The sequence below is a fragment of the Oncorhynchus mykiss genome, chromosome 21 (genome assembly GCF_057628025.1).
Source record: "Oncorhynchus mykiss isolate SJ-2025 chromosome 21, ASM5762802v1, whole genome shotgun sequence".
In the NCBI taxonomy this organism is placed as follows: Eukaryota; Metazoa; Chordata; class Actinopteri; order Salmoniformes; family Salmonidae; genus Oncorhynchus; species Oncorhynchus mykiss.
In genome coordinates, this window is record NC_143042.1 from 23,482,269 (window position 1) to 23,507,565 (window position 25,297).

General features: G+C 42.4%; 1 protein-coding gene across 1 annotated transcript in view; it reads left to right on the forward strand.

The window, feature by feature from the left end:
• The first annotated feature begins 1,931 nt into the window (after positions 1 to 1,931).
• Positions 1,932 to 25,297, forward strand: part of LOC110500277 (proton myo-inositol cotransporter) — a 63,281-nt gene continuing 39,915 nt past the window's right edge. The window contains exons 1-3 of the mRNA XM_021577567.3: positions 1,932 to 3,179; positions 12,906 to 13,065; positions 16,151 to 16,359. Coding sequence (XP_021433242.3) covers positions 2,627 to 3,179; positions 12,906 to 13,065; positions 16,151 to 16,359 — 922 coding nt within the window. The 5' untranslated portion in view covers positions 1,932 to 2,626. The remainder of the gene's footprint in view (positions 3,180 to 12,905; positions 13,066 to 16,150; positions 16,360 to 25,297) is intronic.

Sequence of the window (25,297 nt, forward strand, 5' to 3'; positions counted from 1 at the left end):
ACCAGAGTACTCGCCCCTTCTTGATGAGCCTGGGTTTTAAATGGGCAGGTAGCTACAATATAGACAGCTCTGGGTGTGGAGTCGGCGTAAACGCTCAGCCACAGTCAATCTATCACTGCCCAGGTGCATGGACTCCGAAGGAGGCGAGTAGGCAGCCCTCGGTAATTCCCGAGAGGACTCTGGTGACATCTGGTTCACTCGGACATGTAGAGTTCGGGGATCTCCGGGATTCTTTGGAGGCAAGGTGGGAATCGAGGGAGAGCGAGGGCGACAGGGCACATACTCCCTCTCCTTCCTACGTTCTCGAAGCCGCCCATCGATCCAGATGTTCAAGGCTATGAGGGAGTCAAGGTTCATGGGCAGCGCCCGAGGTGCAAGCTCATCTTTGATCACCTCTGATAATCCGTAAAGGAACAGGTCGAACAATGCTTCCGGGTTCCAGGCACTCTCAGCCGCCAATGTGCGAAAATCCACCGCATAGTCTGCCACACTACGGGAGTCTTTACGTAGCTGGTGCAGCTAACGGACAATGGAGAATCAAACACCTACGAACTCAGTCCTCCAGACTGAGGCAGACGGCGGACTGTTGCTCCCACACCGACGTGGCCCAGGCGAGTACCCTTCCAAACATCAGCGTTATGATGTACGCTATCCTCGAGCGGTCCGAGGGGAACGAAGAAGGCTTCAGCTTGAAAATGATGGTGCACTGAGAGAGAAATGCCCGACAAGTTCTGGAATCTCCAGCGTAGCACTCCAGAGGAGGTAGGCGGGGTTCTTGGACACTGGAGTAGGCTGGGAGATTATGGGTGTGACCTTAATTGCACCTCTGTCACTCGACCGCGTCATGCCATTGTTATGAGCGGTCTCAAATCACCCTCTGCCGGCGACATAGTGTCACCCTAAAGGGCTACCGAGTGGCGCAGCAGTCACTGCATCTCAGTGCAAGAGGTGTCACTACAGTTTCTGGTTCAAATCCAGGCTGTATCACATCTGGCCATGATTGGGAGTCCCATTGGGCAGTGCACAATTGGCCCAGCGTTGTCCGGGTTTGGCCCGGGTAGGCCATCATTGTAAATAAGACTTTGTTCTTAACTGACTTGACTAGTAAAATAAAGGTAAAATAAAAAATACAAATAAAAGTGGTAAACTCAGTCATTCTGGATGGAGGCTAACTATTATTGTCTAATTTACACTATATTGCCTGGAAATACAATGACATTGCTAAAGTAGTCAAATATTTAGTAGGAAACAACTTTGCCAGCATTATCATGTCGTCAAATTTACTTCAGACATATGGCAATGTTGTCATTAGTTAGCAAAGTTAGTCAAAAATAGCTAGCAATGCTAACGTTAGCTAGTTAAAATCCGGTGGCCTCCCCACAATTTTAACTAGCTAACGTTATACTGCATCTAAAGTCAATCTGGGGACATCAAAATTATGACAATTATTTGCCTCTTTTGAATATCATAGTATTTCCCCGCCACTGTAATGCACTTTTTATGAAATCTTCATCTGTGCTCATTGACGATGCATTGAGTAGAACCATTGGAGGCTGCTGAGGGTTTATAATGCCTGGAATGGAGCGAATGGAATTGTAGAAAACCAATGGAAACTTGTGTTTGACATATTTGATACCATTCTACTTATTCTGCTCGAACCATTACCACGAGCCCGTCATCCCCAATTAAAGTGCCACCAACTTCCTGTGAGTAGAAAGCTCAGTTGGGCATCAGTTCAAAACAATATTGTGACGAAACATGCAAAGAATTTTGAGCATAAACAAAGAAATGCAAGCGCAAATAAAGCACTTTCCTTCAAATTCAATGTTGCTAAAAGTAATTTGCATAGAAGTGGAGAGCACTCAACCAACGTGAATCCATGTGCAACCCCAAAATGTGATCATCATAGAAAAGGCACAATGCTTGCTCACCATTGTTTTATTTAAAAGATTATTCAAAGTAATATGTCATTTTGAAAGAAGCATGCTTTGAATTCGTGTCCCTCAGTCATTAGGCACGTTTTTTTGTCACACTCCCTTCTAACAAGTCCTTGTCCAGAAAGGGAAACAGAAGCCACATATGTGTTAGACTGGTAGCTTTCAGGAATGGGGTCCTAATATTTTGTAGCTTAAACCGTTCAAATGCTAGAGCCAAATGCATATGAAGAAAACAAAAAAAATCTATATGCCACAAAGGTGCAAGAAACCACAAAAAAACGCTAGTGCTTGTCCTTTGGGCCGCCAGTTGAATAGCCCTGCACTATAGGTTATGTGTGATGCAAGGTAATAGGTAAATCAGTCAGTAGGCAGTCACCTGCAGTCATTTTGATTCTCTGGAACACGGCCAGTGTCTACATGGCAGTTTGCAGGAAAGCAATACCTCTACGTCAGAGCGAGAGAGCGCGAGAGAGAGACAGAGAATTATAGAGTAACCCTCATCAGTACCACTGCAATGACACTTCTGTAGCCTGTGACCACGGCTACAGACCAACTTCTGTCAACTCGAATTATTAATAATTAACGGTTTTTGGACCATTTGCTCGACTGTGAGGACAACAAACATCTCTTAACAATTAACCAACCAATTACAGTCCTGTGAACATTTCGTGGGTGCGTTTGTTTCCCTTATGTCCCGAAAATCGAGCGACAATGACTATAATCTTCGTAGTATGAGCAACCTGATGGGTGAGAGGAGGAAGAAAGTGAACGATGACGGAGAGCGGAGCCTCATCAAAGCTTCGTCCAACGCGAGCATCAACAGCCAGGCTGCCGATGTCCCTGCCAATGCCACTGCCGCCACCTCTACCCGGGACCTGGAGAGAGAGGCGCGTAAACAGTTCCAGCAAGATGTCACACCTGCGTTTGTTTATGTTCTAGCTGCGTTCTCCGCGCTGGGTGGCTTTCTGTTCGGCTATGACACCGGGGTAATCTCGGGAGCGATGCTCCTGCTCAAGAGGGAGATGAATCTCAGCGCCCTATGGCAGGAGGTTCTGATCTCTAGTACTGTGGCTACCGCCGCGCTGTCGGCGTTGGCTGGCGGGTTGTTGAACGGAGTTTTCGGGCGCAGGGTCTGCATCCTCCTGGCTAGTTTTATCTTCACAGCTGGGGGAATAGTGCTTAGCGCAGCTCCTGATAAGGAGGTTCTACTGGTCGGACGTCTCATTGTTGGGCTTGGACTTGGTAAGGTTTCTGCAACTTTTCACTTGTTTACTTATCTCATTCACAAGACACCATACGCAATTAGCATGGGAGACACAGTTGACAATGTTTTGGACACAGTTGACAACGTTTTAGTTATTAAAATAAAAAATGATAGAAAAGGGGTGTCTTGCCCAACTATTGGGGCAAGAGGTCCGCTGAAAATTACTGTGATAAAACCCATTTTTTCAGTTTCATTTAGTCATTTTTGAGTAATTGACTCTTGAAAGCTAGTTATCATTTTTATTAGACCAATCAAATCTAGAAACAAAATGGCATTGCACGTCTCACTATTAATAACCTATGCGTAGGTTTTTATGTAGACCTAACACATGCATTTTTTTACCTGCAAATTCTCTTAATTCCCAGCAAATGCTAACTCATGCTAACTAGCTAGCCAACTCATCAAAATCAACATTTCTAAAGATAGATATTGCATGATTTATTTCTGCACATTAAGATATTGTATGATTTATAACCTCCAGATTCACCTGAAATTTGCTTACATTAATACTAGAAAAAAATTTCCAACCTAAAATGGGTAATGTGCCCCAGAGGTTTTCAGAGTTTTACATATAGAATATTAGAGGAGGTAGGACCTAGGCTATGTATATTAAAATGGCCGCCTATCTGTCAGGTTTTTGCAACTGATTGCAACCAATCACATCATGTTTTGTGTCCGATTGTGATTGATCCCCTAGCCTATAGGAGGCCATTTTGAAATATATAAAAGCATCTTCCTTTTTCATCTACAACCAACACAGAAGCCCAGAACTGAAGATCTGGTCTGTCAATGAGAGATTAGTAAAACTTTGATGAAGGCCAATGACCAAAATGCGTGGGTTTTACTTTTAACAATAAAGAATCTCCTTTATCAACTTCCACTGTCCTCAGAGAGTTGCTGAATTTACTTTTCACTTCAGGCTAATCTCGTTCACCTAGACTAGGTTATCTGTGTACGTGTAGGCCATGACAGCACATTTTCACCTTTATTTAACCAGTTAGGCTAGTTGAGAACAAGTTCTCATTTACAACTAAGACATGGCCAAGATAAAGCAAAGCAGTTCGACACATACAACAACACAGAGTTACACATGGAATAAACAAACATACAGTAGAAAAAGTGTATATACAGTGTGTGCAAATGAGGTAGGATAAGGGAGGTAAGGCAATAAATAGGCCATGGTGGGGAAGTACTTACAATATAGCAATTAAACATTGGAATGGTAGATGTGCAGAAGATGAATGTGCAAGTAGAGATACTGGGGTGCAAAGGAGCAAGATAAATAAACTACAGTATGGGGATGGGCTATTTACAGATGGGCTATGTACAGGTGCAGTGATCTGTGAGCTTCTCTGACAGCTGGTGCTTAAAGCTAGTGAGGGAGATATGAGTCATCAGCTTCAGTGATTTTTGCAGTTCGTTCCAGTTATTGGCAGCAGAGAACTGGAAGGAAAGGCGGCCAAAGGAAGAATTGGCTTTGGGGGTGACCAGTGAGATATACCTGCTAGAGCGCGTGCTACGGGTGGGTGCTGCTATGGTGACCAGTGAGCTGAGATAAGGCGGGGCTTTATCTAGCAGAGACTTGTAGATGATCTGGAGTCAGTGGGTTTGGCGACGAGTATGAAGCAAGGGCCAGCCAATGAGAGCGTACAGGTCGCAGTGGTGGGTAGTATATGGGGCTTTGGTGACAAAACAGGATGGCACTGTGATAGACTGCATCCAATTTGTTGAGTAGAGTGTTGGAGGCTATTATGGAAATTACATCGCCGAATTCGAGGATCGGTAGGATGGTCAGTTTTATGAGGTTATGTTTGGCAGTATGAGTGAAGTATGCTTTGTTGCGAAATAGGAAGCCGATTCTAGATTTAATTTTGGATTGAAGATGCTTAATGTGAGTCTGGAAGGAGAGTTTACAGTCTAACCAGACACCTAGGTACAGTATGTACCTAGGTATTTGTAGTGTTCCACATATTCTAAGTCAGAATCGTGCAGAGTAGTGGTGCTGGACGGGCAGGCAGGTGCGGGCAGCGATCGGTTGAAGAGCATGCATTTAGTTTGACTTGCATTTGCCTTGTAGGCTGCAGTATTTTGATTGGCAAACCTAATACAAAACTGAAAAAGTTGACTTCTTAGGCTATCGAGTCATCTAACATGAGAAATAAGTGAGACGTGTGCCAATAGTATCCTTGTGGGCGGGCCTAACTAGTTGTGAATGTGATGGGTTATATTGCCCAACATCTATGTAGGTTAAATTTAAAGGATAGTCAATACTTTATTTAGCCATATACCAAAACAATAATCAAACCAGAAGTTTCAAACTTCATCCCATTACTTTGAGGCTGCTTGTTTCCAGGGTTACTGATATTTGACTTCAGTGCCTAGGCCTATGGTATTTTTGGAGGTAGGAGGCTTTTACAAGATTTCACGCTGTTTGGCATTCAATGAGAATTCGACATACCAAAGGAATTTCTAGCAACTTCTGGGTGACTCATAGTCTTGACCTTGTCTTTGATTGGGAATGAAGATTTGTGTGTCGTGCTTAGTAGAATGATGTTCATAATCTGGATTTACTTTGGGCAGGAAAATCATGTAGTGGTAAAGTAGTGTGCCGTGCTTGGAAGTCATCACTGTAAAAAGCCTTGTCTTAATTCTTGCTTTCATTGAGCACAATAAGTGGAGGAATGGATGAAGAGTGCTATGCTTTGTGTGTTTTTGCTGTTTGAATGTACTAGTCATAGTGATTTAGCTAATCTTTGTTTTTTTTTGGACACCACTAGACCCAGTGAGTAAGCCTGTGAGAATATGAATCAGCCTTTTATCTTTCAAGTACAAAAACCACACACACACACACACACACAGTGAACTCTCTTCTCTCTCAATATTACCCCATAGACACATCAATCTTTCAAAACATTGAATTGTTGCTATTTTCCCAAGATTGAAAGAGGCAATTTCTCGGGCCATCTAAATAGTTAATTGATCAGGTCACGCGGGTTTACATTGATATCATTTGCCTCTCCATCTCTAGGTATGGGGTTTATTTCTGCTAATGCGTTACTCATTTTGATGCCAAACCTACCACTGGTGTGGGGGTGGCTAAAGAGCTCTATTTTCATGTCATCCCAACAAATGTAAATGCCTGGAGTTTGCTAAACAGCATTGTCACTTGGATTGGAACCGGTACTTTGGTCAGATGACATGAAAATAGAGCTCTTTGGCCACACACACCAGTGGTGGGTTTGGCATTGAAATGAGAATGTGTGAGCATAAGGCTATTGTAAAAAAAAAAAAGTGATATCAAGGATCTGGAAGGATTCTGTATGGAGAAATGGTCTTAAGATCCCTCCCAATTTAGAAAAAGGCTTAATGCCATTATCCTTGCAGGGTAAGGTATTGAACCTGGGGTATGAGAAAAACAATTATTACTCGTAAAAAAAAATCTTTCTCGGGGCAATTGTATTAGTATAACAGAATATAATTTCCCTTTTTTTAGGATACAATATACCTCAGTATTTTATACAGTCATTTTTGCTCATCTTTATCAAGTGTGTCCATAATTTCGGACCCCACTGTATTCCGAACCTATCCTGTCACACATCCAATCACATTTACATGGTGGCAGGCAGGGCTCTTCATAAATTGAATTGCTTAGCATTTCTGAGGGAAAGCGGGAAGGTCATTCTTGCCGTTTGTCAGGAGGAGGCAGAAATGAATACCTTTGACTGGTCTTTAACACAAGCCTGGGGTGTGGTCCATCTCACCATCTTGGGGAAATTATTGGTGAGCTGACCTTTAGGTGAGCACATGGGAGAGCTAAGGGTGAACTGTGCATAGTCCCAAATTGCACCCTATTCCCTTCATAGTGCACTACTTTTGACCAGGGCCTATAGGGCTCTGGTCTATAGTGAACTAAATAAGGATTAGGATGCCATTTTGGATGCATCCTTGTTCTGTGGTTTGTCTATAAGGTACAGAATGATTATGATCTGTTTCTAATGAATGATATTGTCAGTTTTATTATTAGTGATGCACTGATTTTAAATTTTTGGCCGATATTCTATATTTTTTTGCCCCCAAAAAACTGATACCGATACCGATAACTGATATATATATATATATGTATATGTATATGTTTGGGCCTTTTAAGCATTCTAGTACAGTTAAATAGTTAGCACACACACATGGACGCAGTGGTCTAAGGCACTGCATCACAGTGCAAGAGGCGTCACTACAGTCCCTGGTTCGAACCCAGGCTGTATCACATCCGACTGTGATTGGGAGTCCCATAGGGTGGCGCACAATTGGTCCAGCGTCATCTGGGTTTGGCTGGGGTAGGCCGTCATTGTAAATAAAAATGTGTTCTTAACTGACTTGCCTAGTTAAATAAAGGTTACACACACACACACAGAGAGACCAACAAGTTATTTTGTTGGCATTTACTTATGTCCCCATTACCAGTATAAACATAATCAAAACCTATTTCTTTCACTTACTTGCTGTGCTGTTTCGTTGTTCATTTGTTTAGTCATAAAGCAAAATCTACAATGGAATGGTTCAAAAATAAACATATCCAGGTGTTAGAATGGCCAAGTCAAAGTCCAGACCTGAATCCAATCGAGAATCTGTGGAAAGAACTGAAAACTGCTGTTCACAAATGTTCTCCATCCAACCTCACTGAGCTCGAGCTGTTTTGCAAGGAGGAATGGGAAAAAATTTCAGTCTCTCGATGTGCAAAACTGATAGAGACATACCCCAAGCGACTTACAGCTGTAATCGCAGCAAAAGGTGGCACTACAAACTATTAACTTAAGGGGGCTGAATAATTTTGCACGCCCAATTTTTCAGTTTTTGATTTGTTAAAAAAGTTTGAAATATCCAATAAATGTCGTTCCACTTCATGATTGTGTCCCACTTGTTGTTGATTCTTCACAAAAAAATACAGTTTTACATCTTTATGTTTGAAGCCTGAAATGTGGCAAAAGGTCGCAAAGTTGAAGGGGGCCGAATACTTTCGCAAGGCACTGTACATGTGAAGCAGTGAAGTTTCAGCTCTTTCTGTCCGTGGCCTCTTCTGTCGTGGGTTCTCTTCCTCAGTGCACACTGTCACGGTGTCCGTTTCCATCTTGTCCAGCTGTGTATGTATTTCACGTAAACCCTGTTTCTTGTCTTCATCGAAGTAGCGATTCTTGTACATAGCATCGAGCATGGTGGCGACACAGTAAAGAGAGAATGCCACCGAGTTGCTTGTTCACAGCCTGTGTCAGCAGTTTTGTTGAGCCATGATAGTCCTCAACTGGCAGCTTCATTAAATGATAACATGCGCTTGTATGCTGATGATACTGTTTTGTATTCAATTGGCCCCATGGTTGACCAGGCTCTATCTGAAATACAGTCTGACTTCATTGTATTACAGAAAAACTTCGTTGACCTGAAATTAGTACTGAAGTATATGTTGTTCTCTAGAGTTCATAAAAATAAGTTTGATATCACATATATATATTTTTAGAATTTTTACCCCCTTTTCTCCCCAATTTCGTGGTATCGAAATTGGGGAGAATTGTTAGTAGTTACTATCTTATCCCATCGCTACAACTCCTGTACGGGCTCGGGAGAGACGAAGGTCGAAAGCCATGCGTCCTCCGAAACACAACCCAACCAAGCCGTACTGGTTATTAACACAGCACTCATATAACCCGGAAGCCAGCCGCACCAATGTGTCGGAGGAAACACCGTACACCTGTCGACCTGGTTAGTGTGCACTGTGACTGGCCCGCCACAGGAGTTTCTAGTGCGGGATGAGACAAGGATATCCCTACCGGCCAAACCCTCCCTAACCCGGACGGCGCTAGGCCAATTGTGCGTCGCCCCATGGACCTCCTGGTCGTGGCCGGATGCGACAGAGTCTCCCAGAGTCTCCGGGTTCGTGATGCAGTGCCCTAGACCACTGCGCCACCTGGGAGGCTCGATATCGCATATTGATGTGTTAGTTTAGAAGCTGAGAATAAAAATGGTCTTCTATAGAAATCGGTCCTGCCTCTCGCTAAAAATAGATTATTCAGTCGATGTTCCTATCGGTCCTAGACTATGGCGACAGGGCCAAAAGAGCCAGGGCCAAAAGAGGAAGAGGTGCCAGCTCTGCCCAAGAGCAAAGGATAGAGAAGTCAGCTGCTGGTGTTCTCAGTGCAATTCACCCGTCTGCAAAGAGCACCGTCACATGCTTGTGGTTTGTAACAAAGACATGGACTAAGACAGCATAAGTAAGCATCACACACATGCACACTTTGTTCCTTTTGTTCATGTTTTCTAAATTGTCGTTTATATTGATGATGAACTTTGGACTTTCAAATAAATGTTTTTTTTGCAGGTGCATGGTAACAGTTGAACAAAATGAGAAGAAATAAGGAACCCGCTCTGACGAAGGCCGTTGGGCCGATACGTAAAGCTTATTAAAGAGCAGTGATACTATCAAGACCCATATAAATAAAACACAGATATCACATTATCGGGTCATTTTGACCCGGCATATGCATTCTTGGGGCATCATGTTTATTATGCATCCTAGGGTTAAAGCCGTCATAGAGCATTGCACTTTATTACAGGTGACAATTGTAGTACTCGTCACTGCATTCTCTCCCAGAAAGTTGGTTGTCCCTCTTTGATGTCACGTAGGTTATATTGCACGATACAATGCTATGTTTTCATTTATAGAGCCCTTTTACAAAAAAAGTAATTGCTAAACTTCAGACATATGGGTTAGCAATCCCGGAGATGGGGTGTGGTAACTGAAAATTCCTTTGGTCTCTACTGAGGTAGTTAAATCAGCTTTTAGGTGTGTTTCACAAACAAATAATCTTCAAAATGTTCTTACATTTGATGTTGTTGTTGTGCCTTGAGGGCAGTTCAGAAAGCTGATTGAGGACCTTATTATTACTGATGAATGTGTTTTGTTTTTAATGAGCATTGTGAGAGTTCCGTGACCGGCCGGAGGAAGACGACACGACAGCACCCTCCTCAGGGGATAGGTACTCAGTGTAAGGTCAATTAGTACACACCTGGGTCCACTAATTGCTTTGTGTCTATTGCTTTGTGTCTATATTAGGTGTGCCGGGAGAGGAGCTGGAGGGGGGTGGGATTGGGAGTAGAGATGGGGACCTGTGAGGATGTCGGATTTTCCTACCACAGAGAGAGCTTATTTTACTGGCTCTCTGTTAACCAAGGCAGGCTATAGGTCGAGAGAAGTGTTCCTCCTGTAACAGTTATGTGTAGACGATAGTCTAAAGACAGGACTAGCCGTTTGTTGTTTTGTTTTCCCTTTTTGACCACAGCCTTTTGGTCAACGGCTAAGTGTATGTTTATTTGTTTTGTTACACCGGCGTTTCAGCGCTGGACGTTATTTTGTCGGGCAAAAGAAGACCCATTTTTAGAAAACAATCACAAGAAAAGGAATCACAACCACTGCCTCTCGTCTGTTCATTTTGTGCCTCCCGCCTGTGTTAGGGTGTTTCGGACAAGCTGATTTGTTGTTTTTCTTTCGGCTTGCATTTTGTATTTATATTTTGATCTGTGGATTTATGTCATTCAGGGCTCATCTGTAAAAGAGACCTTGGTCTCAGTATGACTCCCTGATAAAATAAAGTTTAAATAAAATCTTGGTGGTGGACTCCACATGTGTCTGAGTAGAGGCCAGTTGTTTATTACTGTGCACATTATGTGCAGAAACATTTTTTTTAAAGAGACGGAGATGCAGAATATTGACTTAATTTGAAAATATCTTCTTGGTTTCTGTCACGGTAAGAGGTGGAGGTTCTGTCCACAGCTCCACCAATCACCAGTCTTCCACCACCTCGGTCCACATGGTGCATGTTGTTGTTCCTTTCCAATTCGCCATCATTGTTTTGGTCTCACATGCTGAGTGCTCATTGGCTATTCGTAGTAATCCTTGCCCAATCGCGTTATAGCACTTCTCATACTGCAAGGTGCACAACATTTCTGACGTCAGAAAATTATCGGGCCATCCAACAGGGGTCTGGAAAACGGAACAGCCATCATCGGTGCGTCCCAGACCCGCTCAAACGAGGCGTGTCCCGACGTACTGCTCCTATCCCAAGTTCATAGGATTTCACCCCGTCATGAATATTCACCTGGGACGGCAAAAACATGGCAAATATATAGTGCATGTCCTGCATTAGGGTTTTATCTAATATTAGGATAACATCCCAAAAACATTAACATCTCTCTCTCCTTTATTATATTTCACCCTCCACTACTCTTAATTCCATTCAAAACCACGTGTTTGGTTCAGTTATTTGTTCTGCTCTCTGCATGTGTATGATGAAAATAAAATGACAAACATGTCAAATGTGATATGTAGAGGAGCAGCCTTTGACAGAAAGAGCAAACAGAGTAGAACCCGTTAGCTATGTTGAAGCATGCTCCGCTCTAGTTGTTTACTTGGTAGTGTTACCCACTGGAGTATGTGTGGGTATGCATGCTTTTGCTCTAGCCCTGCATTAACACTCCTGACTGAAATAGTAAACTAATCAAGGCCCTCACTTTGAGTCTGGACCATGATCAGCTGAATCAGGTGTGTTAGGTCACTGCAGGGCTGGAGCAAAACATCTGCACAGCTAGTAGCTCTACAGGTGTAGTTGGAAACTCTATCAACCCCACCTCTAGGGTTGGTCACCCCAGGTGTGTACCGTATGAGCGGCAACCCTAGGGCCACTACCTTTTAACAGTAGGACCCATCCCTCACTCTTGTGTTTAAAAGAAAATGAATGAAATGCTAATAAAACGTCTCGCGTCTCCCAGATATTAACTCCAGCCGGTGTCTTATAATTGAGTGGCTACATGGCAAAGCAAGCGGTTCCCACGGCAACAGGTAGCTACGTCGTCTGCCGGATAACTGGAGGAGAGACGGGAAGTAGTGCACTCTGGGTGCTGTCAATCGTCCCTTATCGGTGTGGCGCAGATCGGAGCGGTGATGTCACGGCCCTTGTCAGATGAATCCGGGCAAACACATGCTGTTTGTTCTAACAGTCAGTGTAAATATGTAGTCGTTTTGGCATGGTCAGTGGCTGCAGCAGCTGAGAACAACACTGACTTACATGCTGGTATAGGCTACAATATCTCTTATGTAGTGGATGCACTTGAGCTCTATGTTGTAGATCTGCTTACAGAGATGACCGATGTGGTTGATGTTGTTCAGTCTGCCAGACATGATTGATGTTGTGTGAAATGATGAGGGCTCTTTAGTGCCCTAATGACTAGTGTGTGATTGGTGCCGGAGCTCTGTGGTTGAGTGTTTTGATTAGGTTCTCTACATGAGAGATGTGACTGAAGACACTCAGATTCCGCTTGATTGACAGAGGTAGGGGAGTGTGGAGAGGATATGTTGTTTCATGCCTAACTCAGATCCTATACCATTGTTCTTGAATTAGGTAAACCAGTGAACTGAATTGATCATAAAAGCTGAATTTGCACTTATCCATACACTTTGACTGTATTGTATGCTCCAGGGTGAAGTTTCCCCTAGGTGCAGATCTAGTATCAGCTTCCCCTCCCCTAATCCTAACCTTAACCATTAGTGGGGGAAATGCTAAACTGATCCAAGATTAGCATCTAGGGGCATCTTCACCCTACACTACAGTTCTACACTCCTCATTGTGTCTTCACTATTCCTCTGACCCATCCCACTTGAGTAGGTATTGCGTCCATGACGGTGCCAGTGTACATAGCCGAGACGTCTCCCCCCCACCTGAGAGGCCAGCTGGTGACAGTAAACACACTGTTTATCACAGGAGGCCAGTTCACTGCCAGCATCATAGACGGGGCCTTCAGCTACCTACGCCATGATGGATGGAGGTGAGACACACACACACACACACACACACACAAAGTATTTAGTCAGCCACCAATTGTGCAAGTTCTCCCACTTAAAAAGATGAGAGGCCTGTAATTTTCATCATAGGTACACTTCAACTATGACAGACATAATGAGAAAAAAAATCCAGAAAATCACATTTAGGATTTTTAATGAATTTATTTGCAAATTATGGTGGGAAAAAAGTATTTGGTCACCTACAAACAAGCAAGATTTCTGGCTCTCACAGACCTGTAACTTCTTCTTTAAGAGGCTCCTCTGTCCTCCACTTGTTACCTGTATTAATGGCACCTGTTTGAACTTGTTATCAGTATAAAAGACACCTGTCCACAACCTCAAACAGTCACACTCCAAACTCCACTATGGCCAAGACCAAAGAGCTGTCAAAGGACACCAGAAACAAAATTGTAGACCTGCACCAGGCTGGGAAGACTGAATCTGCAATAGGTAAGCAGCTTGGTTTGAAGAAATCAACTGTGGGAAAAATTATTAGGAAATGGAAGACATACAAGACCACTGATAATCTTGACAGGCTTTTTTTTGGTGGCTGAATATATACTTTTTTGCCCCACTGTACATACAGTGCCTTGCGAAAGTATTCGGCCCCCTTGAACTTTGCGACCTTTTGCCACATTTCAGGCTTCAAACATAAAGATATAAAACTGTATTTTTTTGTGAAGAATCAACAACAAGTGGGACACAATCATGAAGTGGAACGACATTTATTGGATATTTCAAACTTTTTTAACAAATCAAAAACTGAAAAATTGGGCGTGCAAAATATTTGTACTATTTTCTACATTGTAGAATAATAGGGAAGACATCAAAACTATGGAGTCGTGTAGTAACCAAAAATCCAAATATATTTCATATTTGAGATTCTTCAAAGTAGCCATCCTTTGCACTCTTGGCATTCTCTTAACCAGCTTCACCTGGAATGCTTTTCCAACCGTCTTGAAGGAGTTCCCACATACGCTTAGCAGTTGTTGGCTGCTTTTTCTTCACTCTACAGTCCAACTCATCCCAAACCATCTCAATTGGATTAAGGTCGGTTGATTGTGGAGGCCAGGTCATCTGATGCAGCACTCCATCACTCTCCTTCTTGGTCAAATAGCCCTTACACAGCCTGGAGGTGTGTTGGGTCATTGTCCTGTTGAAAACAAATGATAGTCCCACTAAGCCCAAACCAGATGGGATGGCGTGTCTCTGTAGAATGCTGTGGTAGCCATGCGGGTTAAGTGTGCCTTGAATTCTAAATAAATCACAGACAGTGTCACCAGCAAAGCACCCCCACACTATAACACCTCCTCCTCCATGCTTTACGGTGGGAAACTACACATGCGGAGATCATCCGTCACCCACACCTAATCTCTCACAAAGGAATGGCGGTCCAAATCTCCAATTTGGACTCCAGAACAAAGGACAAATTTCCACCAGTCTAATGTCCATTGCTCATGTTTCTTGGCCCAAGCAAGTCTCTTCTTCTTATTGGTATCCTTTAGTAGTTGTTTCTTTGCAGCAAATCGCCCCGGTAGTGTATGTTCTCACTCTAGTAGCCTACCTGGTTATATTTTGAGAAAACCATCACAAAAATACAAAACAAGGCTTGTGAATTTCTGCATTTGCTCCTCACCAATTGCAACTTGAAGTCAGAACCAAAGCATTGTGGGAGAAAGAGCATGGGCTTGTATCTTATTTCCTTATCATCAGGATAATAATTCCTTGGACAACACAAGGTTGAAAACATTTTAAGGTATGCGGCGTCCATCTCGCAACAGAGCCTTCAACTGCAATGGGGCATTGCCATTCCACTCCGTCGTGGACCTACCCATTGAAGTGCATGACTCCCGAGTGGCGCAGCAGTCTAAGGCACTGCATCTCAGTGCTACAGGTGTCACTACAGACCCTGGTTCAATTCCAGACTGTATCACAACCGGACATGATTGGGAGTCCCATAGGGTGGAACACAATTGGCCCAGCGTCGTCCGGCTTAGGGTGTGGCCGGGGTCGGCCGTCATTATAAATAAGAATGTGTTCTTAACTGGCTTGCCTAGTTAAATAAAGAATCGATTTTAAAAAATGATGTTCATCATGTTGAGCTTTATGTAGGAGAAGTGGCATTTTGATAGCATCCACTTCATTGGCAATAGTTTCCCAGAAACAGCAGAAGATGTACCTTCCCCAGCTTAATAATTATCATAAACAAACGTCATTGCCATATCATCACAATAAACTTAAAAGTGGGCAACAGTCATAACATAATTGGCTTAAGAGCCCATATGTGTATTATTTAACATTTTAAAATAGCTCTCACTTATAGGAATGGATAATTGTTTAAAAGTTGCTACCTGTTCCATAAGGCCATCACCGAAAACACATTTTTCATTTTCTGTGTTTTTTTTTGTTGTTGTTAACTAGACGACACAACGTTTGGAACATTTTTAAAGTGTGCGGCGTCGGTCTCACAACGGAGCCTTCAACTGTAAGGGGGCATTGCCATTCCACTCCGTCGTGGACCTCCCCATTGAAGTGCATGACATCCAGCACAACGTAACAGAGTGTTTATGGGTAATGTGAACGAGGCTTAAGTAGGCTACAGACATGTATGTTGGAACATTGCTACATTGTGGGAGGCAACCCATCAGTGGTCCCTGCTATGCTCCAGCTCATGGGGTTTCTCCTCTCTCATCCTCTCAGATGAAACAGCTAATTGATCTCTCTCTCCCCCCTCTCTCCTCCTCCCTTTTTCCACCCCCCCCTCTCTCCCTATCCTCTCCAAGTATACTTTATTGGTGGTTCCTGCTGTGCTGCAGTTCATGGAGTTTCTCCTCTCAAAGATGAAACAACTAATATATTACATTTTCTCTCTCCCTCGCACCCCCCTCCTGCCAGTGGTTCTTGCTGTATTCAGGTTGATGGGGTTCCTCCTTTTGCCAGAGAGTCACTCTCACAGATGAAACAACTAATATACCGCTCTCTCCCTCTCTCTCTCTCTCTCTCTCTCTCTCTCTCTCTCTCCCTCACCGACCCCTCCTCCCTCTCTCTGCCTTTTCTCCTCTTCTCCAGGTATATGTTGGGTCTGTCGATGGTCCCTGCGGTGCTTCAGTTCGTGGGGTTTCTGTTCCTGCCAGAGAGCCCCCGCTGGCTGATCCAGAAAGGCCTTACCCAGAAGGCCCGGCGCGTGCTCAGCCAGATTAGAGGCAATCAGAACATAGACGAGGAGTACGACAGCATCAAGAACAGCATCGAGGAGGAGGAGAAAGACTGCGGAGGAGGTGAGAGGGGAGCAGGAGGCGCAGGAGAAGCACACACGCATATAAACACACCTCACACCTGGGAAAACAGGTGCTTCCTTTGTCCGCTTGCTCCCTGACTTGTATTCCACGATGACCTCATCCCTTTCTTTCCTGTCTCCATCACCTCTGATGTGATGATAGTGAGTGTCACTCTAAACACCAGTCACTCATCCACCCATACACAGCCAGGATTAAAGAGCAATAATAAACACAATGACACATACTGTACAGAGTGACAGAGCAACACAACATCAATAACAACAACACAACTAACAACTATATCTGATGATTCATGTTTTCTTTTAAAACCACAATTAGAATCCCTCCACATCCTCATAGAGGATCTAGATACTTTTGCTAACCTCTCTGGATTAGTGTACTATGTTACGTATTGGATCACAAATCTACTTTTACATTACTGTGTAGTTTACCAATAAAATGGTCTGACGGAGATGTGGACATACTCGGTATACAAATCCTGAAAGAAAGAAATTCTCACTCCAATACAGTTTTATAGAAAGTTAGCAACAATGGATAAGATCTTGCTACCATGGAAAGGAAAATACCTGTCTATTTGTGGAAAAATCACCCTGATTAACTCTTTAGTCATATCACAGTTTACCTATTTGCTTATGGTTTATCCTACACCTAGTGACCTGCTTTTTAAATTATATGAACATAAAATATTCAATTTGATTTGGAACGGCAAGCCAGACAAAATGAATAGGGCCTATTTATATATGATTAATTATTAAAGCATTAGACCTCTCACTAAAGGCATCAGTCATACAAAAGTTAGACTTAATTCCGAAATGGTTCTTTAGTAAATTGGTAGGAATGTCTCACCCCATGTTTAAGAATGGCCTTTTCCCCTTTATTCAGCAAACAACTGCTCACTTTCGGTTGTTTGAAAACAAAATAATCTCCAAAATATCATTATTTTTTAAACAAGCCTTAGAAAGTTGGTTGCAATTTCAGTTTAATGCACCTGAAAAGACAGAACAAATAATACAACAAATATTGTGGTTAAACTCAAATATACTAATAGATAAAAAAGCATATTTTTCGATAAAATGTTTAAAAAGGTATTTTTGTAAATTATATCATAAATAGGACTGGTGGAGTTATGTCACACATGCAGCTATCAAGGAGGGAAAGTAAAAAATAAAATAAAAAAGTAAGGAACGTGCCTGTCGGCCCTGCATTAAATAACATAAAAGGTTAAAGAAAATTGTGATAAATAAAAACATATACCAATTTAATTTAAGAACCAAAAAATTGACAGCTGTGCCATATAAATGACAAAATAGTTGGGAAGAGATTTCCGATGTACCCATTCCATGGCACATGGTTTATGAATTGACACGCAAAACAATGCCAGATTCAAAACTTCTAATTTTTTCAATTTAAATTATTATACAAAATTCTTGCAACCAATAGAATTTTATATATATGGGGGATACAATCTTCCCAGCTCTGCAGATTTTGCTGTGAGGAGGCAGAGTCATTAGATCATTTATTTTGGTACTGTCCATATGTAGCTCGTTTTTGATAACAGGTCCAGGAATGGTTGAAAAATTGCAACATTTTCATAGAACTAATGCTGCAGATAGCAATACTGAGGGATTTGAAAAGTCAGTCAATCAATCAATAATACAATAATTATTTTAGCAATAACGTTTATCTTTCATTTGCAATCTGTAGAAGCTATGAGAATAGAAAGGTTCAGTACTTTTGTGAAGCATCACAGCACAGTTGAAAATATATGGCAAATAGAAATCCAAAATGGATGGTGTTAAGAGGTAGGAGAGGTTGAATGGAGCTGAAGGGTGGGACTAATAACAAGATAACCAATGTAAAACATACGGGGTCTGTGAAATTTATATAGGTTCAGAAATGTTGTGAAATAGCACAGTTACAAATCGAAATCAAACTGGGTGGACATCCGAAATAGAGGAAGGACTAAAAACAAACAAAATATAACTATTGTAAAATAGATTGTGTCTGTAAAAAATGTGTATAATATGTATAAACTGAAGGAAGAAGCCTAAGTATTATTGTTAATTAGTTGACTGCAATTGGGGGAAGGGTGGTAGGGTTTGCAGGGAATAATAAAGGTATATTCTAAAATAAAGTATGTATATATTTACCCCCCAAAAATATGGGGGATTGGAAATGATGCAGACAATTACATTGATGGAAGAAACAATCTTTCCGCAATATTAAAGCTGATCCACCCCTTAAGAAATATCTGTATCAATCACTGCTCTCTGATCTCTGTTTCTCTTTGTTGGAGTATATCTTATTAAAGCATTGGGCTTCCATCTCTGCTGTAGAATATATTAGAAATGCCTGTCATGGATGAATTCCCTGCCATTTTAGTACTAGTAAGATAATATTTAATCTAAGATAACTTTCCTGATATTATTTTATCTTAATCCTATACGAAGCTTCCAGGAAACTCACCCCGTGTTTTTATTCAGGCCTACTGAACGTATTATATCTACATATATTAACCTATTTTACCTGGTGTATATGGCTGGGAACAAGCTTATTACCAGTCAACATGATAATGTTTTCCTCTTTAAAAGAGCGTTTTATCTCAGCGTTAGTTAGACACCGTAGTAGCCTAATAGGGTGAAGGAGGCTCACACACAGTAAGTCAGACACACAGGTAAGTCAATCAACAGAAGAGGCACCATGCTTCTTTAAGCTGTGTCCTTTGTGATAATGACCTCTGTGTGGCGGTGGAACGACAGCCTCTGAGCTACTCACTGACCTAGGATTGTTGGTCTTTTATATGACTGAGTTTCAGACAGGAGAGGATTCAATATATTTTTAAATATTGATGGGTCTGTGGGGTAATATTCTGTGAGAAGAGAGTGAGAGTGTCGTTTGCGTGGGTGTATCCATGTGTCTGTGTCTCTCTCTCTCTCTCTGTGTGTGTACAGTATATCTACGTGTCTCTGTGTGTGTTTCTCCGTTTGTGTGTGCTGTTTTGATGTGCAGCGGCTGTGTGATCAAGACTACAGGTTGAGTTGGAGAGAGAGGCAGAGGAGCTGTTAGAGCCCCTGATGATACTAATCACAGGACTGATACTAACAACACAACACACTAGTCAATGGACTCTGATTACTGTGTTCTTAGAGGGGGAGAAAGGGTGGGGGGGAGATGGAGAGAAATAGACAAAAGGGTGAGGAAAAAAGAGAGGGAGAGAGAGACAACAGAGAGAGAGAACAAACAGATTCTCTTCCAGCGAGGTACAGAATTAGAGAAGCTAAGAAAAGAGAATGTGAGGTTTAGAGAGAAAGGGATGGCAAGGAAGAGTGAAATTAGAGGCTTTTTTTTTTTTAGCTAAAGCTTTCTTTGACATCCGAAAGGTTTTTTTGGCTGTTCCCATAGGATAACTCTTTTGAGGTCCATGTAGAACCCTCTGTGTAAAGGGTTCTACTATGGGGACAGCCAAAGCACCATTTTAGGTTCTAGCTAGCAACTTTTTTTCTAAGAGTGTATGTACTGCATAAAGTACTAATCATTTCTTACATTTGTGAAGCGGTTTTCATTATACAGAATAATCTCAAAGGGCATAGACAGGGCAACTGACACAAGGAACACAGCTGACACTACAAGGGACAAGGACACCAAGGAGCCCAGCTATCAACAGAAACCTTCCTAAGGAGTCTGTGGAGCCTTCAGGTGGCCTGGGAGAGCATTCCAGAGGATGGGGGCGGTCGAGCTGAAAGCCCAATTCCCCCTTGGAGAAGTGCTTGGTCCTGGGGGCATGGAGGAGCAGGCTATTGCTTGACCATAGGGTGCGGATGGGGTTATAGAGGGAGAGTAGTTTGAGATCAGGCGGGGCATTGCCATGACTTTCCATACACTGGAAAGTTAGCAGGGGGGTTTTGAATTCGATCCGGAATGAGATGGGGAGCCAGTGCAGAGGTGCCAGGATGAGGGGGGTGTGATGGCGTTTCCGCTCTCTCATCAGGATCCTGGCAGCATTGTTCAGGATGTATTGGAGCTTATGGAGACTCCTGCCAGGGATCCCGATGAAGAGTGCGTTGCAGTAGTGCAGCATTGAGAAGATAAGGCATGGACAAAATTCTCTGCATCAGACTGAGTGAAGGTAGGACAGAGTTTGGCAATGTTCTTGAGGTGCTAGAATTCCGCTTTACACAGTTGTTTGGTGTGGCTGTCAAAGGTCAGGGAGGAATCCAGTTTTAACACCCAGATTGGAAACTGAGTGGGAGAGCGGGATGTTCTGTCCTGCACTACTGTATAGATGTTACAGCTGTCAAAGGCTTTGTCTTTCAACTGTATAATTAACTAATCTTCAACGGGTTTCTTGACAGGTTCTGAGATACCTCACAGCTGACTGCCTCAGAAATGATTGTTACAGCCCTTTTTATTTCTTTATTTTTTTAAACCATATTTTTCAGCCATGAAGAAATGTTTTATCCTATGCTTACCATCCACGGCAATTTCCCCACAGCACAATCTCCCCATTTGATTCATAATTGCCATTTTGCTCTCAATGGCTGCTGCGCTTTCAGGTAATTGAATGATGCAGTATGTCATTCATAACGAATACAAGGTACTGTATGCTACTATATTTGTTATCTGTTCGCTGTACAAATTTATAATGAAGTTTTATGCAATATTCCTCCCTCTCTCTCTCTCTTTCTCTTTACTTTCTTTCCTTCTTTCCTTCTTTCCTTCTTTCCTTCTCTTTCCTTCTTTCCTTCTTTCTCTCTTTCTCTCTTTCTCTCTCTTTCTCTCTCTTTCTCTCTCTTTCTCTCTCTCTCTCTCCCTCTCTATTTCTCTCTCTCTCTTTCTTTCTTTCTTTCTTTCTCTCTCTTTCTCTCTCTTTCTCGCTCACCGAGATATGGGCAAAAGAAGCAGATAAGAAATTAGATATTACACAGTTAGACATTGTTCCAGGAGACAGAGAGTGTAGCACAAGTCATGCCTCTTCTCCTGCTTAATTCATAATGGACAATTTTTACCATTTTATGGAATCCTGTTGGTTGGTGCCTTAGATCTGATTAAATCCTGTATCTGTTGAACTAGGATAATTTGGATTTATGTCATGTAGATGTTCACATAGATTCCTTCAGTTATTATTGCCTGAAGATAGGATGCATCCCAAATGGTACCCTATATAGCCCCATAGGTATTTTATTATGATCCCCATTAGCTGCTGCAAAAGCAACTCTTCCTGGGGTCCACACGAAACATAATACAGAATGACATAATACAGAACATCAATAGACAAGAACAGCTCAAGGACAGAACTACATTTTTTTTTTAGCTTACATATCAATGCATACACAAAACTGTCTAGGTCAAATACGGGAGAGGCGTTGTGCTGCATGGTGTTGCTATTTCTGTTTTTTGAAACCAGGTTTGCTGTTTATTTGAGCAATATGAGACGGAAGGAAGTTCCATGCAATAAGGGCTATAATACTATACGCTTTCTTGAATTTGTTCTGGATTTGGGGATTGTGAAAAGACCCCTGGTTGCATGTCTGGTGGGATAAGTGTGTGTCTCAGAGCTGTGTGGAAGTTGACTGTGCAAACAATTTAGGATTTTCAACACAATGTTTCGTATAAAAAGAAGAAGTGATGCAGTCAGTCTCTCCTCAACTCTTAGCCAAGAGAGACTGGCATGCATAGTATTTATATCAGCCCTCTGATTACAATTAAGAGCAAAACGTGTCACTCTGTTCTGGGCCAGCTGCAGTTTAACTAGGTCTTTCCTTGCAGCACTGGACCACACGACTGGACAATAATCAAGATTAGATCAAACTAGATCCTGCAGAACTTGCTTTTTGGAGTGTAGTGTCAAAAAAAGCAGAGCATCTCTTTATTACGGCTAGACCTCTCCCCATCTTTACACCCATTGAATCTATATGTTTTGACCATGACAGTTTACAATCTAAGGTAATGCCAAGTAATTTAGTCTCTTCAACTTGTTCAGCAGCCACACAATTCATTACCAGATTCAGCTGAGGTCTAGAACTTAAGGAATGATTTGTACCAAATACAATGCTCTTAGTTTTATTATCAATTTCTTTCAACCAATCATCAGTCATTTGTGTCAGTGCAGTACATGTTGAGTGCCCTTCTCTTTAAGCATGCTGAAAATGTGTTGTTCATTTGTTTACAGAGAAATAGCATTGTATTTGGTCAAACACCATTTTTTCCAACAGTTTGCTAAGAGCTGGCAGCAGGTCTGCTGTTAGAACCAGTAAAGGCCGCTTTACCACTCTTGGGTAGCGGAATTACTTTGGCTTCCCTCCACGCCTGAGGACTCTGGTACTGCACTATGTTGTGAATAGAGTGCCATTTGGTACACAGACAAACTCATTCACCCGTTGTATTATTGTCTTATTAAATCGGTAATTTGGATTTCGTATGAGGTGTGTCGTGGTATGTTACAGTCCAATGACACCCATGTTAATTTCCTAGCTTCGTTATCTGGAGACACAAGGGAATTTGCATTGTTATTTGGAATAAGGGATAATTTAATATTAACATGCTAGCGGGGTTATCTTCTAATTTAGTTCAGCTAATCGAGTTTTGAATGAATATTCCTTTTCTTCCACTGTCATTTATTCTGTTTATTTTTAAGCTCAAGGAAACAATTTTGAAACAAACTGAATTAGTTTATCTTGCTGAATATGTTTTCAATGATTTTACCCATAAATATTTTTGACATGTCGATACAAACAACAATTTTCACAGACATCAACTATTACCTACTTTATGATATTAGATGAGCTGAAAAAAAAGTAGTTAGATGAAGCAGATGCTAAACTACAGGAACTTTTTGCTAGCACAGACTGGAATATGTTCCGGAATTATTCCGATGGCATTGAGGAATACACCACATCAGTCACTGGCTTTATCAATAAGTGCATCGAGGACGTCATCCCTACAGTGACTGTACGTACATACCCCAACCAGAAACCATGGATTACTACAGGCAACATTCACACTGAGCTAAAGGGAAGAGCTGCCGCTTTCAAGGAGTGGGACTCTAACCCGGACGCTTATAAGAAATCCCGCTATGCCCTCTGACGAACCATCAAACAGACAAAGCGTCAATACAGGACTAAGGTCGAATCGTACTACACCGGCTCCAATGCTCGTCGGATGTGGCAGGGCCTGCAAACTATTACAGACTAAAACAGTCGAAAGCTGCCCAGTGGCACGAGCCTACCAGACGAGCTAAATTACTTCTATGTTTGCTTCGAGGCAAGTAACACTGAAACATGCATGAGAGCATCAGCTGTTCCGGACGATTGTGTGATCACGCTCTCTGCAGCCGATGTGAGTAAGACCTTTAAACAGGTCAACATTCACAAGGCCGCAGGGCCAGACGGACATGTACTCCAAGCATGCGCTGACCAACTGGCAAGTGTCTTCATGGACATTTTCAACCTCTCTCGGTCTGAGTCTGTAATACCAACATGTTTCAAGTAGACTGTGCCCAAGAACACTAAGGTAACCTGCCTAAATGACTACCACATCTGTAGCCATGAATTGCTTTGAAAGGCTGGTCATGGCTCACATCGGCAATGTCATTTACAAAATAGCCTCCAACACTCTACTCAGCAAATTGGATGCAGTCTATCACAGTGCCATCCATTTTGTCACCAAAGCCCCATATACTACCCAACCCTGCGACCTATATGCTCTCGTTGGCTGGTCCTCACTACATATTCGTCGCAAAACTCACTGGCTCCAGGTCTATAAGTCTTTGCTATGTAAAGGTCCGCCTTATCTCAGCTCACTGGTCACCATAGCAACACCCACCTGTAGCACACGCTCCAGCAGGTATATTTCACAAGTCATCCCCAAAGCCAACAGCTCATTTGGCCACCTTTCCTTACAGTTCTCTGATGCCAATGACTGGAATGAAGTGCAAAAATCACTGAAGTTGGAGACTTATATCTCCCTCACTAACTAGCATCAGCTGTCAGAGCAGTTTACCGATCGCTGCAGCTGGACACAACCCAACTGTAAATAGCCTATCCAACCAACTACCTACCTCATCCCCATATTTGTTTTTGTTTTTCTGCTATTTTGCACACCAGCACATCTGCTCATCTGCACATCTACCACTCCAGTGTTAATTGCTAAATTGCAATTACTTTACAACTATGGCCTATTTATTGCCTTACCTCCTTACTTCATTTGCACACTGTATACAGATTTTTCTATTGTGTTATTGACTGTACGTTTGTTTATCCCATGTGTAACTTGTCGCACTGCTTTGCTTTATCTTGGCCAGCTCGCAGTTGTAGATGAGAACTTGTTCTCAACTGGCCTACCTGGTTAAATAAAGGTGAAATAAAATAACATCAACACCATTATCCCAAAAACCCTTGACCCACTCCAATTTGCATACCGCACCAACAGATCCACAGATGTTGCAATCTCTATTGCACTCCACACTGCCCTTTCACACCTGGACAAAAGGAACACCTATGTGAGAATGCTATTCATTGACTACAGCGTTCAACACCATAATGCCCTCAAAGCTCTAAGCTAAGGACCCTGGGACTAAACACCTCCCACTGCAACTGGATCCTGGACTTCCTGACATCCAACCCCAGGTGGTAAGGGTAGGTAACAACACATCCGCCACGCTGATCCTCAACACGGGGGCCCCTCAGGGGTGCATGCTCAGTCCCTTCCTGTACTCCCTGTTCATTCATGACTGCACGGCCTGGCACAACTCCAACACCATCATTAAGTTTGCTGATGACACAACAGTGTAGGCCTGATCACCGAGAACAATGAGACAGCCTATAGGGAGGAGGTCAGAGACCTGACCGTGTGGTGCCAGGACAACCTCTCCCTCAACATTATCAAGACAAAGGAGATAATTGTGGACTACAGGAAAAGG